The sequence below is a fragment of the Limanda limanda genome, chromosome 12, assembly GCF_963576545.1.
Source record: "Limanda limanda chromosome 12, fLimLim1.1, whole genome shotgun sequence".
Classification (NCBI taxonomy): Eukaryota; Metazoa; Chordata; class Actinopteri; order Pleuronectiformes; family Pleuronectidae; genus Limanda; species Limanda limanda.
This window is the reverse complement of record NC_083647.1, coordinates 1,975,179-1,991,668: the sequence shown is the minus strand read 5'-3', so window position 1 is coordinate 1,991,668 and position 16,490 is coordinate 1,975,179. Positions and strand designations below refer to the sequence as shown.

Sequence of the window (16,490 nt, the reverse complement as noted above, 5' to 3'; positions counted from 1 at the left end):
GGGAGGGTCAAGGTGTTTGCTCTTTTTTCTTTCTTTGAAAGGAGTGAGGAGAAAGCTGTTCTTATTAGCTATGGCAGGCCTGGGTGGCTCTGTGTGATAGAGATGGATGCTCTTGTGGTGGCTTGATCGCGGGCGCACACACACACACACACACACACACACACACACACACATGCACACAAGAAGATCACATTCTGTGTGTGTGTGTGTGTATACCATGTTTTATGCTGGTCTAATCTTCTGTCACAGCCCAGTTGTAGGAAACGTGTCACTGACATGCCAACAAAAGTGAAACTAATTTAAATTCACCCGACGGGCATTGCAAATATGCACAGCCACTATCCTGTTAAAATACCTATTACACTGGCTTGGATGTGCAACTTGCAGACAAGGAATACTTCTCCCCTTCTCTTGGATGTTTTTGCAATATGCACTTTAGCTGGATGAAGTGCACAGAGAGGCAAATTATCAGCAGGTTGACGAGTGAGTGTATCTGTGAGGTTGGCTGCAGCAGGGATTAAAGCATGTGAGGCAGCAAATGTGGGGCTGATATTCAAGTCCTGAGCAGGATTTTCGGAGGAATAAGAGAGAATACAAGATTATTTATTTCATCTTGTCTTTATTTTGTTACTAGAAGGAGACTGGTTTCACGTGCTGCCTCAGCCAATCACTACAAACAGACAAAGTTTGGGAAATGGTGACTATGGGTTGGTCCTGCATTTGGGTTCAAAAATGGGATTCCAATAAATATGGTCCAGTCACACACACACACAAACACAATTCAAATTACTGGAAACATTTAAAATTACACAACTCAACAAAACATTTGTAATATGTTTTAGACATTTTATTGTGGTGAATTTACATACTATCATTTTTAATAATTAAATAAATAAATCAAAATGATTGATCTTACCCACAAACCAAATCATTTTCAACATGAAAAAAAACAAGACCCATAGTCTGAACCCATAAACTTCATACAAAACAGGACATGACAATAATGATCCATGTGCTCTATGGAATTAAATGGAAAGGAGATTAAAAAGAAAGTTGAATGAAGAATTTGGATGTTTATTTTTTTCACCACCCTAAAACTTTTTATCCACCTCTTTTCTGTTTGTTCTTTCCACCTCTCCTCCTCTTCCTCAGTTGTCTTTTGCACCTTTCCTTCTAAGCTTTTCAGGCTTGTCTGTTTTTTTTTATTTGGGATTTTTCTCTCCTCTTACATCCTAAAAAGTCTACAGTATGTATTTTAGGATTCTGTTGTGGGAGTTAGAATGGAAGATGGTGTGTATAATAAACAGGTTGTTCCCCCTTCATTTGTAGTATAGTTTGCTTTCACAATTTCAAAAAATCATCTAAGCAGAATATGTGAATATGTCAGCAAAAGTGTTTAGCAAAGTAAGCCAGGGATCAATAAATGACACCACACCCTTGAATTCTGTCCTGTTAGTTAATCTATTATTCTATATTTAAAGCTCCTACCATTTGTTTATACATGCTGATTCCAATTCACACAGAGACGGGATCTTCCAACAAGTGCACTTTCTGTTCTTGGCAGTGACTGTATGTAAAGATGGATGGCACATCTCCACTTCTTAAGTGAATATATCCTGGATCCGGGTCTGTATGGTACATAAATCAGTGTGAACTACCTAAAATTACATAAACCGTCTCAGGTGGGCCGGTGCTGCTCTTCTAGATATTTAGAGAATAGCAGAATATACACTGAAAATGATCTTTTCACTTTTGATGTTTGTTTGTCGAACATGTCCAGCGTTTCTGTTCCTTTGGCCCAGGAGGAAGGGGGTGGGGATTTAAACTATACTGCAGCCATCCACCAGGGGGTGATGGAGAGGATTTGGCTTCAGTTTAAGAAGCCCTCGTGTTGTTGATCGTTATACACAGTCTATGGGTCTTTGTACACAAAAGCAGCTAATGTGGACAGAAAAAAAGAATACAGAGAGAAGAAGAAGTTGATTGAAGAGGAGGTGTGTCATTTGTCACATCCTAGGTGATATGCTAAAACTGACACTGGTCATATATCTGAAGGGGCTCCCTTCTCGATCCCCTACATAATTAATTACTAGCTTATCGCTGTAACTCATTTTGCATTATCAGTGACAAGTAAAGTCGACTATACAAGCCACAAGTTTTAGTCTGGACAGCCAGAAACATAAATGTTTGGGATCTATGAAGGAGACACACAAAACCATTTGCTGATCGAGTCCTTTGTCCAGTGTACGTCATGTGATTTCCGTTTTCAGGCGTGTTACTATGGACGGGGATAAAAATCTATAAGGATCCAAAATGCTTGGGTGGACAGAGATTGACATAGATAACGCTGTTTTCAAAACAAAACTTAGTCCAATGGATGTAGCCTTAGAATTGTGACAAAGTTAGTGAACTTAGATCCTGCTGCAAATCCTTCTGACATGTGTCTGACTTTACAGCACTGTTCCTGAACGAGACAAACATGATTCGACAGGTAGGCCCACAGACCATGACTGTGACTGACTTTCATAACAACAAAGCACAGGTCGTAAGTTTGGTGTGACATTGACATTAGGAAAAAGGAATTCAAGCCACTTTCTGAAAAAAAAGGCATGGTCAGAGAGGAAAGACAGCTACGCAATAAGTCATGTTGTATATTAAAGCGACCAACGCCAATCACATCAACGCTTCTCAGTGACAGGAAGAGATATGTCTCACTGTCAGTGACCACAATTCAGTGCACGACACTGAAACCAATAGTAATACAAACTTGTGTGAATGAGTGTACAGTATTTAACCAAAAAACAACAGTAACATTGAAACAGTAAACATAACCTGTTATAATATAATGACAATAACAATTGTACCTATAAAAGATGCAACTTGACACAAACTGCATTCTGAGGTATTTAGTTAAGGAGTACGGATGAATCAGTGGACCAGCTTCTTCGAGAGGGAACATTAGTATATATTATATTTTCTAAGAATTAAAGTAAAGTTGAAGATTTTGGAAAACATGTGGAACTGTTTTTTTTCCGAAACTGAAATGAGAAGATGGATGATAATCTCATGTCAGTGTGTGCAGCTGGAGTCAGGAACGAGTCTGTGAGTAATGTGCTGGAACTTACTTAACTTATTTCTTGACAAACTGCAGTCAATCCACACTCACATTACTTCTTCGAGCACTATTTATGGCTGATTTTGGTCTCATGCACAATAAATATTGTACATAAGATACATTTAAGAGAGAAATAATTATCTGACAGTTGATCTGAACTTAAATAAGAGTAAAACAAGTGAAACAAAAATGTACTTATCTTAAATAAAAGAAACACAATTATGACATAATCATGAGAAAACAACATCAGCACATGTTGTAGAAGTTGTGATCTTGACAGTCCTGGTGTTAAAAAACCTCAGCATGTATTAGCCGTGTGTGTATGTGTGTGTGTGTTTGGGCACATATTTAAATGGTTTTATTATACAAAGTATTACAAACCAGCCAATAGTCATCTTTTGCGATATGTTGCTGGTGTTCCAGTCTGAAAGTCCATGTGTGTCAGTGCAGAAATGGCAGCAGAGCAGTGAGCCAGTGTACTGACATGAAGCTCTTCACCCACAGAAACAGTTCATAGAGAGTGAGTTTCCCCAGGCTGAGAGATTCAGCCAACTTTATCTGCAGACGCCTCCTGCTGGACTGAGCCTTACTCTTCTTGTGCCTGTCGACAAGATCAGCAGAAGTACCGGGAAAAGGTTAGACATGGTTTGAAGAGACTGGGTTTCTTAAAAGATGCTATTTATTTCAGTGAGTGACGTTCAGACAGTTGTGTGCAACATTAGTACATTTTAAATGACTTGCTTTGTACCTTTATCTGAGTTAATTTAGGGTAAGGACGTTTTCTCAATTGAAAGTGTGGACCATGGTCTGAACCCAGGTTCATTTATTTTTTATATTGTACATATCGTACCACTTGATTTTATTAGTTTTGGTTTCACATTGTAATTTAAGGAGCGCAAAAAAGGTTTTCGTATTACATACATACGCCCTTCAATCATCACCTATGTGGGCTGCGTCTATCTGTACTTGATATTAATTGGTTTGTTGACAGACATGCATCTGACGTCAACGTGTCGTCAATTCAGCTAAAGTGCATAGAAGAAAATAGTTTTTTCATTTGAATGACTGAGCTTGTTCATTTTGTTACTTTTGTCACTGCAATACCATCATGGTATCACTACCAGCAAAATGAACATCGTCATCGTTTTAATCATTATATTGTCAAAGACTACAGGTGACCCTGCAAGACAATTATTTTTGTTCTTCTTTTGTTTAATGCTTTCTCAACTTCCCCAATTTGATCTGAAAGTCCTAACTATCCCCCTCAAAATGTCAGACTACATATGATCGAAATCATGGTTTGTATAATACGGACCAAAACTACCTCTTTTGTTCAGCCTAAATTGTGGTCAGTGGGTCTACACTGTGGGTCAAGGCACCTTTCACACCTTTTATTGTGGTTCAAAACTTAAAGATCCGGACCACACAAGGTATGTGTGTAGCCACCTCAGTGATTTTATTTCTCCTTGATGGAGATTTCTAATACTTTAGTACAAATTTCCAGGACTCTCTCCATCTGTTTAGTTGTTATGTGTGAAACACGTAGTGTTGACAAGTGATAACCTATTGATACAGTTTTTTACTGTACACAGAGCAGATCATCTGATGACAAAAAAAGCAACACATACCTCAACCTACAACATATAGGAGGAAACCTGAGCAGGCACTGTTGCCGCTCACCCATTAACCAGAAACAGGCTCCTTTTTGAGTCTTGCCCATGATTCTTCAGTGTTTGGGGCAGTTCAACTAAAAATAAATCGTTATCAGAACCAGAATAGTTGGTTCCAAGATACACCAGAAAACATCAGGTTTTCAAGTGGGAACTGTGGCAACATCAGTGGGTGTGTCATATTCTACAGATTTTAAAGAGCTTTATTGTGAATTGTGCAACCGTTTCTGTTGATGACACATCTTTAATTACAGGGGTTCTGCTCAAAAAAGAGCAATGGGGAAAGAGCAATGGGAGACCATGTGAAGTCCACACACAGGCCCCGACTGGCAGGAATATAAACACATTCATCTACTTTGTCTTCCATTTTGAATGGTCATGAACATAGGAAAGTAAAAGTGCGACACTCTCCTGAGAGAGGTTAGAACATGAACACAGGATTAGTTGTCAAAACGGAAACAGAGCAGCAGATTGTACAGATTGCTGGAGATGAGGTGGCACCACAGTATCCCCTGGTGCCTGTATTACATTACTACCCATGGCACTACAATTGGTTAATATTTTATAAGATGTGCTTATTCAAACAAGCTCTACCACTGTCAGCAGAACCGCACCAGGCAAGAGACCCTGCTGAGTATGTGTGTGTGCATGTGTGTGTCCACAGCCCTGTCCCTCAGCCTTCGGCTGTGAGCTGAAGTGACAGCCCACATCCCTCCTCTCCCAGCCTGTAGTGGCAAATTTCAATTTCTCTTCCAAAGCCACTCACTTGTCAGCTTAGTTTGTCTTTAGTTGTGACACATTTCCAATTTCACCATTTCACTATGAACACATGTATAAGTCTCACAAACTGATGAGTCTTCATGTTTCACTACAGCCTTCAGTTTGTGACCTGGAACATTATGAAATGTCCCTATAACTGTAGAAGAATAATCAACTTACAATGGTCAAACTACTACTCACTTTATTTCTTTTTGTGAGTGTTCAATTTGATATGAGTATGGTGTAAAAAGTTGGAAATGTTTTACTTTAATCAGAATGAAGTAGAAAACGACTTTAACCATATAACCTAATCCTCAACACCAAGAAGCATCACTTTGCTATGATTTGGGCTGCAGTATTAAACACATTTACACAACTAGAATGGCACCCAGTTTAGCACATACTTCCGTCAAGGCCCGACAGTTCAATTATCAAACCACATTCAAATTCACTAGATCCTGATTTGAATTTGAATTTTACTCATGAAAATCTGTCCCAAACACATTCCTGATTTTTTAAAATCAAGATCTATGAATTATTCTAAGGGAAATAAAACAAATGTTGAAAAATCTCACAATCTTAAACAAAAGTGAAATTATGGTGCCGATCTGCCCCCTGATCCAGATCCGCATCATAATTTAACAGGTTCTTCCCTGACCCATACCACATCAGTCAAGGTTTCATTGTAATCTGTCACATAGACAAAATACAAACACAGATGAAAACATAACCACCTTGGTGGAGAATAAAAAAAGGCTGAAAAGGAAAAAAAGCTATAAACTTCCTGACCTGGCCAAGGCACGTATGCAGCAGCGGGACATGTTGATGAAGGACGAGGACGAGGCTCTGGTCTGTAAGGTGGTCTCAATGCCCCTCAGCAGGTCATTGGTCTTCAGCAGCAACAGCATCTGACGGGGCACTCGATTCAAGAGCTCGCTGATCTGGGGCAGGTACATAGCTGCGTTGGTCCGAATCTCAACATCCTACCAAAGGAGAGAGACAACAAGCCAAGCATGTCTTTACACGTTACATTACATTATGTATAATCATATAAAGGCCATGCATTCGCACACTCATTGATCTGATGTTTTCTCTGATTATGTCGGACTAGTTGTACTCTGGGTGAATCCACAGGCCCATCTGGCTTGAATCAGCTTGAAAACATGCTGATCTCCATTAGCCACCACCAGACCAAAATGATGCTGAAAAACATGTGCTATGTAACATTTTAAAAACATAACTTGATGCTGTTGCCGTTGTGGGTAGCAGTATTCATATTTAACATCTAGAACAAACACAAAATGGCTGGAAAGAAACATTTTATTAAGTTTCCAGGTTTCAAGTGGGAATTAGTTGCCTTGTCTATCAATTACAGAATAATTAAACAAAGAGTAATGAGCCAATCACGTAACTTATGGATGAAACTAGAAATCATCTTTCCACTGGTGTATTTATTAGACTCAAGCAGCTGAATGACAGAAAAACAAAAGAAGTGGTCAGCGGCAGATTAAAAACGCACAGTGTAGAGAACAGAACTCCACCTCCATCCATGTCAAGTGTCAACAGCTGACCACTGTTCCTCCTAACAAAAATTAAATTATAAGTCCTTCCTGAGTGTACACATCACATTCTTATTTCTCAACATATCGTAGCACAAACCTTCTCAACCACACTTCACACTTTAAAAATGAAACTCCTGCTCTGGCAGGAGAGTTTTCCCTTCAGCTCCAGCACCCCTAAGTGAAATAGTTTGTAATGCGTTATAGTGTGTATAAATGCTTAATGTAAGTCTCTGAAGGCTACACATGTATGTGGATATCCAGGAGGAGAAATTTATCTTGATTTTTGTATTGTTTTTATGATACATAATTTGATGCTATTATTTTGTCATCATTTCTAGTTGGTCAGACTATTACCCCCTATATTGAGATTATGTTTTCTTCTTTTTGTCTGTTAGCAAGTTTAGCAAGGACAAAAAGGAGATGATAGATGATATCTGCCTCCATGATGGCTATTTGTTCCTTTTGATTCTGAAGATGGCTGCTTAGGTCTCCATGTGAATGTCCCTCTCCCGCTCTGTACTCACTTGAAAGTCCTCCATCAATCGGTCTAAATGACAGCATCAGTCATGAAACAAGAACAAGGTGAAGTCTACAGGAGCAGGAATGAGTGGTTATGTTATGATAAAAGGAAAGAAAATATTTCACTGGTCTGAATTATTTACATTACACACTGGGGACACAGAGGTCCTCACATTGTAATGCCTCTTTAGAATATCTACTTGACTGTTGTCGAGTATGCAATACTAAAGTACTAAATACTAAAATGTATATACACACTGACATTATGAAACAAGTGAGAAGTAAGCAAATTTTCAGACAGACAGAAGAAATCATGTGTTTCATACTTATCCGACAGTATCTGGTTATAGCAACTAAAGCTAAAGTGTGATCCCATTTAGGCAACTCCAAAAACGTCATTGAGATTCAGGAAAGTTGATGGTCTTAAAATATTTAAAAGGTTATAGGTGTCTTGAAACATCAGAGGGGGCCAACAAAGTTTATATTAAATCAAACACCATACGGAGCTCTGGACATCAACCTGGGTTCCTACTGTCAAAGTGCTGTGACATCCCTATCAAGTGATACACAGGTAGCATCTGCAGGTTTGTACAGTGACATGGTATACTACCTGAATAAGAGATCTCAGCAACAGAAGAGATCAATTATTTTTAATTAATTTACACAAGACTATACATGTTTTGGACACATTAGCAGAATGCTTACAGGAAATGCCACATAACCACTTCCACTATCATATTGCAGCCTGTTTAGAAAACATTAAGTAAATACAAGGACCATCCAAACTTTTTCATAGGCTTGTTGTATATGTATTCATCCATTGTGTGTGTGTGTGTGAGCATAAGACAAACTGTCAGAGCTGTCATTCCAGATAAACAGAGAGTTGACAGGCACAACGAAAGACAGACAGCAAGTCAACATCCTGACACAGATAAACTCTGTCTCTGCTCTCTGTCTGTCTGCCTTTGTCTCATGCCCACAGGAAGTGATGTGGATGAACAACACTGACGCAGCAAACAACATCTGATTCAACGGCATTATCCTCTACCTACAGACACAAATACAAGTCCCAAGAGGCCTGCATTGTGATTTGATGTCTGACAGATACAAAGGAGACACACAAATACAGTATTTACTTGTGCACTTGTTAACGTGAGAGTAGAAATGGCTCCATGACTGTACTTTTTGATTTCAATATCAAATGGTTCACATGTATTACAAATTCTCTGTCTTTGTATCACTGCCCATAAATACTTCACTAATGAGCCACACCAACATCAACATTAACTATACTTGGCTCTCAATCAGTTGTGACTTTGTTAATTTGGAGCATTTTAACGTCAGTTCAGTTTCTTTTTACACTCAGACAAAAATCTCAGTGAACCGACAAGCTCCAGAGAATGTTGACTGCATATTGGTCTGATGTGTCTGGGGCAGGAGCAGGGGAGCAGATACAGGAGGGTGGTACCTCATTCCTTATTGCTAGTCCAAGCAATACCATGGTTCAGTCTCTGTCTAGCTGCAATTACCTCTACAAAACTGCCACAGTTTATTTACGTCTGATTTAACTGGGATAAAATATCCAGGTCTGAAAACGCTCGTTGCCATCTAAAAATTATAACTTGGTTTTCCTGTGACCAGGATGTGTGTGTCCAGGGCTCTGTTTACAGTGGTCTCCATTTACATTGAAACTTAAGACAGGATGCAAATGATACATTTGATAAAATGGCAAACAGAATGACTTAAAAACATTACTGTAACCCAAACTGTTGCTGAATGAACAAGACACAGACAGCACAGTCCTGGGAGCATCTTCAGCCAGAGTTGACAGAAAAATAAAAAAACTTAAAGTATGCACAAAAATAAAGAGATCTGTAATCAGATATCATCTGATTAGGAGAACACCTCATTAACCACAGCCTATTAATACCAAAATGCTATACAAAATGGAGGCAACCACAGGAAAACTACCTGGATGGTAAACAATCAGTGTTTTATTCTACAAAGCTTGGAGGGTCTAAGTCAGTTTGAAGCCTCTAGCTGGAGAAAGCAGCAGGTGATCAAACTGTCGATCACAATCAACACCCACATGGCAAACACAGTCACAAAGCAAAGTTGTATTACGTTCAAACCAATGCAAGGACGCAAATAGCTACAAACTTGCACTGGGCAATGCTTATAGGCAGTTAAGCATCCACGCAAGTTGAAAATATTAAAAAATCTGTATCATGCGTTGCCAAAATGATCAGCATTCACATTTTCTGGACTTCAGCATGAATCAGAATTGAGGTATCATCACCGTCCATTGGCATATGGAATTGTAAAATTCTACTTTTATACAGAACAAAAAAAGAAAGACTTGAAGAAAAGTCAGCAAATAACAATAACTCCAATGATTCAATCCTTATTGGACAGCTCTAAGTACAGGTATGAATGTATCCAAGACAAATTGAGAGCTTATCACTCAGACCACATTCAGCAGCCACATTCTTTAAGCAGTGTGTGCTAATGTGTTCAAGGCCACATTGAAGGACCGCCTACTCAACTGACTTTGTCTGCAAAAGAACAGAAATATGTACTTGTTTGCGTCCGCATATAGCTGAAACTGTCTTTGTCCACAACATCTGAAAATTTAGAAAAAGCATATGAAGGAAAATGACAAGGACAACGGCCACCTTAGGCAAATCCATTTGCTTGGAACGTGCCATGGAATAGATTTAGTCTATGTTGATTTGATTTCTTCTTCTTTTTTTAATTTTCTAGTAGACTAAGCATGGGACTGTACCTTCTGCATCGCATTTGGTCTTCACAAAGAAAATTATGTATGATTATTTACACATAAACCAGGATAGTGAACGCCAATCACAAGTGGTCACCCGAGTCTTACATTAATGCCATGTAAAGTGGGCCCAAGTTTTTTATTTACCATAACTAACAAAACTTAAGAAAAAAAAAACAAGCTACCAGGCTTAAGACATACAAATACAACATAATACCCCATCACAAACACCCAGCCCCCACCCCATCCAAGTCAAAATAACAGGGGGCTGGGTGTTCTGAAGAGCTCTGCTGAGTCCTGCTTGGGGAATAACAATTACTAGCAATTATAGGAGGTTGGTTAGCAGCCCTCACAGCTGTCAGCAGGACAGAGAGAAGGCGACAGTGCTCTCATTTGCATCTGAAAGCTTCAATAAGGACATATTGTATTGCGAGTGATGCGATAATAGGCTGCGCATAAGGCAACGCAAATGCAGTTGGGGGGAGGAGGAATCTGTGCCGGTGATTTTTCTTTTCTCCCCAGTGTAGCAGAGAGTTGGCAGAATGATTTAATTCAGCCGCCAGCAGATATTAGAAAACTCTGGGCAGAGACAGGGGGAAGAATATCAGAATCTACAGTACGATCAGCTGTAACCAATGGCATTCTCAGTGGGAAAATGCAACCGCGCACAGGGCAGTAAATTAATTGCACTAAAGAAATGCAAATCTTCAATAGTACGTGGTCAATTTTAAGGTTTTTCTTCACAATGTCAAAGGTGTAATTACTCAAAATTTCTTGTTGACTTGAATAGTAATGTTTCATGAGTTGAGGATGTTTGGCCCAATTAATGGTGAGGCAACTAAAAACAAACTTTGCCTCTACCTAGACATTTCCAACGTTGCTGTTGGGTCTGAAGCTGAATCTCTCACGTCTTTTGGAGCTGTCAAGGCTGAGGGTGATGTAAGGCTAACACTAGGGCTGCAACTAACGACTATTCTGATAGTCGATTAGTCACCGATTATTGAAACGATTAATCGACTAATCGGATTATGAATGACACAAATTCTCAATTGCTCTTATTTAGCAAACAGCTTTTAAATTTAGCTTGAGGTTGTTCGAGGCATGTGGTGACTGAAAATAAAGGCAATAAAAATTGATACTTCTTTCAAAAAAAATGTCTTTTAATAAACTTTGTTGCATGTAAGGGTATTGTTGACACAAAAGCAAAGACAAATCAAGTTTTGTCCATTTAAAACCAAGGACAGGCAAAGTGCTAATAAAACAAATAAATTAAAAATCAAGTATTCATTTTTTCTGTTAACAAAAAGGACAGGGAAAGTAACAGCAATAAAAACATCAACAAACTAAACTACAGTCTTCTTCTGACTAAATAATTGTGATTAAAAAAAGACGTTTGTCAGGCAATAGGATAACATAACGCTTTTAAACTCGTTAAAAAAAAGTTTAAACCATATTTTTGTAATGGATGCTAGAATCCTGCGCGCAGGTATATACGTTTATATATAACATCTGACAGAGGCGAGTCCGCATCGTCTCCGTTACGAAGTCACACGTGACTCCTCCTCCTCAAATGTGCGTGTCCTGCTTCCATGGAGAACAGGTCCTCTGTACAGATACTGCAGGTAGTTTTTTTCGGGCTGTTACGGGTGAAGTTCTCCGGAACTTTTTACTTTCTGGTGCGCGATGCTGCTGCAGCGGAGGCCGCCATCCAGGGCCGGTCTTTCCTACAGGCGACATAGGCGGTTGCCTAGGGCGCCACTCAGAGGGGGGCGCCAAAAACTGCGCCCAGCAAAAAAAAAAAAAAAATCTATAAATAAAAAAAATAATTTTTGCGCCCCCTTCTATATGTGGTATGCCCCAAAATATTGTATTTAATGACTTTAACAGTAATTAAAGATTATTCCTACTTATATACGTGATAGTCACGTGGTTTATGTTTCATTAGAGAAATCAGTAAACGACCGCAGCACTCAGGTGGAACGTTTGGCACGGGAGCAGTTGCACCCCGGACTGTCTCTCTAGGGGGAACGTCCTCCCACATGCCAGATGCAGCCTGGATGAGGGACTGACTGCTCCGTTTATTAATTGCTGCTGCATTCATCCTGTATTCTACGGGTTAGTAGTGGGTGAGAGTCACCTACGTTAGCTCCTAAAGCTTCGCTTGATCACCACGAGTGTCATTGAGACATATTAATATCGTTTTGATTGTCTACTTAGACTGAAAAAAACTTAGAAACTCCGCTGTGCAGTGGGAAACTCGCGCCAATAGGTGGGCGGGGCTACATTCGCCTTTATAGGTGTTTATTTTACCTGCGCTTGGTCTTGCAGGCGGGTCGAGATAGTATATTGTTTACTTTAGACAGGGTGTAGTTCAGCTCCGACACAAACAGACTCTGTAATTAAGTCATGTATTGTTATTGTGCCTTATAAACCCAGTTATAAGCCAATGTTCAATAGGTCTATATTGTAAATGTTTATATTTATTTATGAGTGATAATGTTTGAAGTAAAGAGACACCATAATAATTGAATGTATGTTTTATGCACTTTAAAATGCAGTTACACTCAGAGAAATGCTTGTACTTGAAATTGTGTTTAATTTGAATAAGATGCAGTCTGGATGAGGAACTGAAGGCTCCATGTCGTTATTGCTGCTCCATTCATGCTGTATTCTACAGATATACTTTGTTGCTGTGGTATTAACATTAGGGTAAAATGAGCCAAAAATCGAAAACGGTGTTGTCAGAACATGCTAGCACATTGAGGCTTATGGTTAGAGTGTGTGTGTCCAAGCAACTTCGACGAAAGAAATACATAATTTGCGCCAAATGTGCTAGGGCCGGCCCTGCCGCCATCGGACCGTGTTTTGACGCTATTGCACATGCGCGACTTTCAGAGATAGGAAGGGAGCGAGATGGCTCACTCCTCAGCTGCTTTCATCAGCACCTCCGGCAAAACAACGTTTAGTTCCGCTGCGCGGCACGAAAAACACGTGCTATGACGTAACCAACGAATCATCGACTAGTAAATTCGTCGGCGACTATTCCTGTCATCGATTTTTGTCGACGACGTCGACTAATCGTTGCACCCCTAGCTAACACTATTTTGTGCATGATATATGCAGCATTATTTGTTTTTAATTACCTTGCATGGCAGATTATTATTGACATGAAACACCCTTGTTTGTTAAATTTTGTTCTCTTTTGTTGAGCTATAGGGATTAGTCTTGTGGAATATGGAAAAAATGCTGAGGTTAGAATCAAAATTGGAGAGCAGCTTTCAGACATGCACTTAACTCCAAATAATGTCCTGAAATTATCTGTATGTGAGAACAAAAATGTCTGAGTCAGTTGCTGTGGATATTCCTCGGAGTTCCTCCTGCCAGACCCAGAGTAAAAACAAAGCGAAAAAATAATGTCCAAAAGCCCATGTAAGAATAGTAAATTATATATAGATTATCCAGTGGATGCAGGGCAAGCAAGTGGTGCCGTAGAAAAAAAAAAAGAATACAAATTTGTTGGGATAAAAAAGAGGAAACACATAGAAGACACCAAAAAAAGTGTCAAGTATGCCACTTTTGCACAGTTACACACAAATCCCATTACAGTTTGCACAACAAAGTTAATTTAAGAATTAACACCATTACAATAGTAACCAGCTGCATTGGTTGTCATGAAAAAACATTCTCCACACAGCACTTGTAGTTTGAGTCAAAACACCAGAGTCCAGAGAAAATAACACAGATTCTTCTTCGCTCAGTCTCTCCCTACCTGCCAGATATCAGATAATGCTGTTAGCTGTTTGCAGATCAGACTGATGCCCAGTTACGGTAAACAAACAGCAGAAACAGATGAGTTAGGGTGCAGTCATTTCTACTCGATCTGTGCTGACTTTTGAGTTGAGTGATTAGGCTCTGTTCAATTTTAGTTAAGCATTTGATCATTTATTTTGCATGATGGCAGTTTTGCAAGAGGTACATGTCTGTTCTTTTTCACTTGTAATGCACATTGAGTTCTAAAAGGATGTTTCACACAAGACTTAGTCTTGCAGATGAAAATCTATTAAAATCATGAATTGGCCCTAAATTTGAGAAAAACCATCTGGTTCTATTTTGGAAAAAAAAATCTGTTTTCAGTGACTGGAAGAGAAACATTCATTAAAATAATAAATGTTCCTGCATATGAAAGAAAGGCAGGAAAAAGCCAGAGCTCTAAAAGCACTCAACATTTTCTGCGTGTGACTGCATTAACACTAATGGCATTCATCCCTCACTTGATGAAGCAGGAGTTAAAAATGATCCATGCATTAAGTGAATAGAGAGGACACAATGAAAAGAGGCACCATAACGAAGAAAGGAAACAGCACATGGAAAAAGAGGAAAAGTCAGAAGAGATGAAAAAGACAAAGCAAAGAAGATGAGTGGTTGGGGCAACAGAAATGTCTTAAAATGTCTTCTTTGCTATAGAGTGCTGGACAATCAACAAGTATGTGCAAGAAGAAGGCACTTGAGTGGATTCTGCCTAATGGTGTGCGTTTGTGTGTGTGTGTGTGTGCGTATAAAAACCGGGGACATAAATGACAAAGATGGCCTACATTGATGGAAGTGCTTTCATGTCAGCTAAAGAGGAAGACAGAGGGAGGAAGAAAAATACAACTTACACACATTCTCACACTGGAATACTATTATGCTGATGAGTGCATAAAATTCCTTAAATAACGTGAAATGATCCAGCTTCTTTGAAATAACATGATAGATATTTCCCCCCCTGAAGCCACCTTTTAAAGCTGTTCGTCCTCTTATAGCCTTTATCGTGTTGTGCTGCATAAATTCATGAATCAAGATAATCAACTCATTTTACCTTGCTATTTCGTCCATACCATGATTTGCATTACATGGCATTTTGGTGCATCAATCCACATCCCCACTATTCACTATGAAAATCTGGTCCAATGCCTGAATCTGAATAGCCATTATTCTGTCAAAAAACCAGAGCAATTCTGCCAAGCTACTGCATGCAGTAACTAACAGCTATAACACTGGTACAGATTAACTCACAAGTTACTCATATTTACTTACAAATATTCAGACCAAACTACACAACACAACTGTTTGTCAACATGATCCAGTGCGACATATATAATGCCACTGTTATGTTGCACAAATGACACATTTTCAAGCTATAAAACATCAAATGTAATACTGATGGTGAGTTTATCTCTGTACAGCTGCAGACATAGGTTTGCAGTCTGTAATTAAAATGATGCCAGAACAGGTAATGTAAAGGAAAGACAATTGCATAGTGTAGCATACTAACTTGAACTAAGTCAAAGCTGAGCAGAGAACATGAAAAGAACATTCAGTGTTGTGGACCAGTAAGTCGACTCTTTCTTTTTGTAAGTGAACTCATCATCACCGTTTTCTCTCTTTTTGATTGATTTTAGGACTTAAACGCAAATGCATCTCATTAGGGGGGCATTTGTTGAAACGCCTGTAATCTAGCCCAAGATTTCCATCTCTTCCGAGACAGGTCAGGCCTATCACAAACATTCATCTAAAATGGGGCAGGTTTGATTTTATGACTGACAGGGGAGCCATTCAGGGGAGGCATTCTATTGAACAACAGAGATGATTGATGTGGACAGGTCTGAAGAAGAAAACTCAAATTGTTTGTTGATACACTACATCAGATGTTTCATTGCTGTCCAATTGCATCCAGAAGCATCTTGGTCTGCGACTGTTGATAACACCCCTCCTGAAAATTCCTGAAAGGATCATTTTGTAAATATAAACGGATGTAATGATGCCAGGTCAGAACTGACCGATCTGTTGAATTTCTTGAGAGGACAATCTATGACATGAACAAATTTTGCCTCAAAGAATCACAGATATTTCAAATGCTAACATGCAACAAGTCACATATTATGTGACTTGTTGCATGCAACCATAACAAAATTGTGTTTTGGTCAACATCAAAAGACAATAAAATGTAATTTGAAAGAAAAACGGTTTCATTTTTATTGTTCTGCCAATTTCATAAAACATCACCGTTTGATGTGCCCTACATCAAATGGACAGAAGTTTCCCTC

At 39.1% G+C, this 16,490-nt stretch overlaps 1 protein-coding gene across 1 annotated transcript in view; it reads right to left on the bottom strand.

The window, feature by feature from the left end:
• Positions 1–621: 621 nt before the first annotated feature.
• Positions 622–16,490, bottom strand: part of adck1 (aarF domain containing kinase 1) — a 97,589-nt gene continuing 81,720 nt past the window's right edge. The window contains exons 10-11 of the mRNA XM_061082774.1: positions 6,334–6,527; positions 622–3,716 (exon numbers count right to left, since the gene is read on the bottom strand). Coding sequence (XP_060938757.1) covers positions 3,557–3,716; positions 6,334–6,527 — 354 coding nt within the window. The 3' untranslated portion in view covers positions 622–3,556. The remainder of the gene's footprint in view (positions 3,717–6,333; positions 6,528–16,490) is intronic.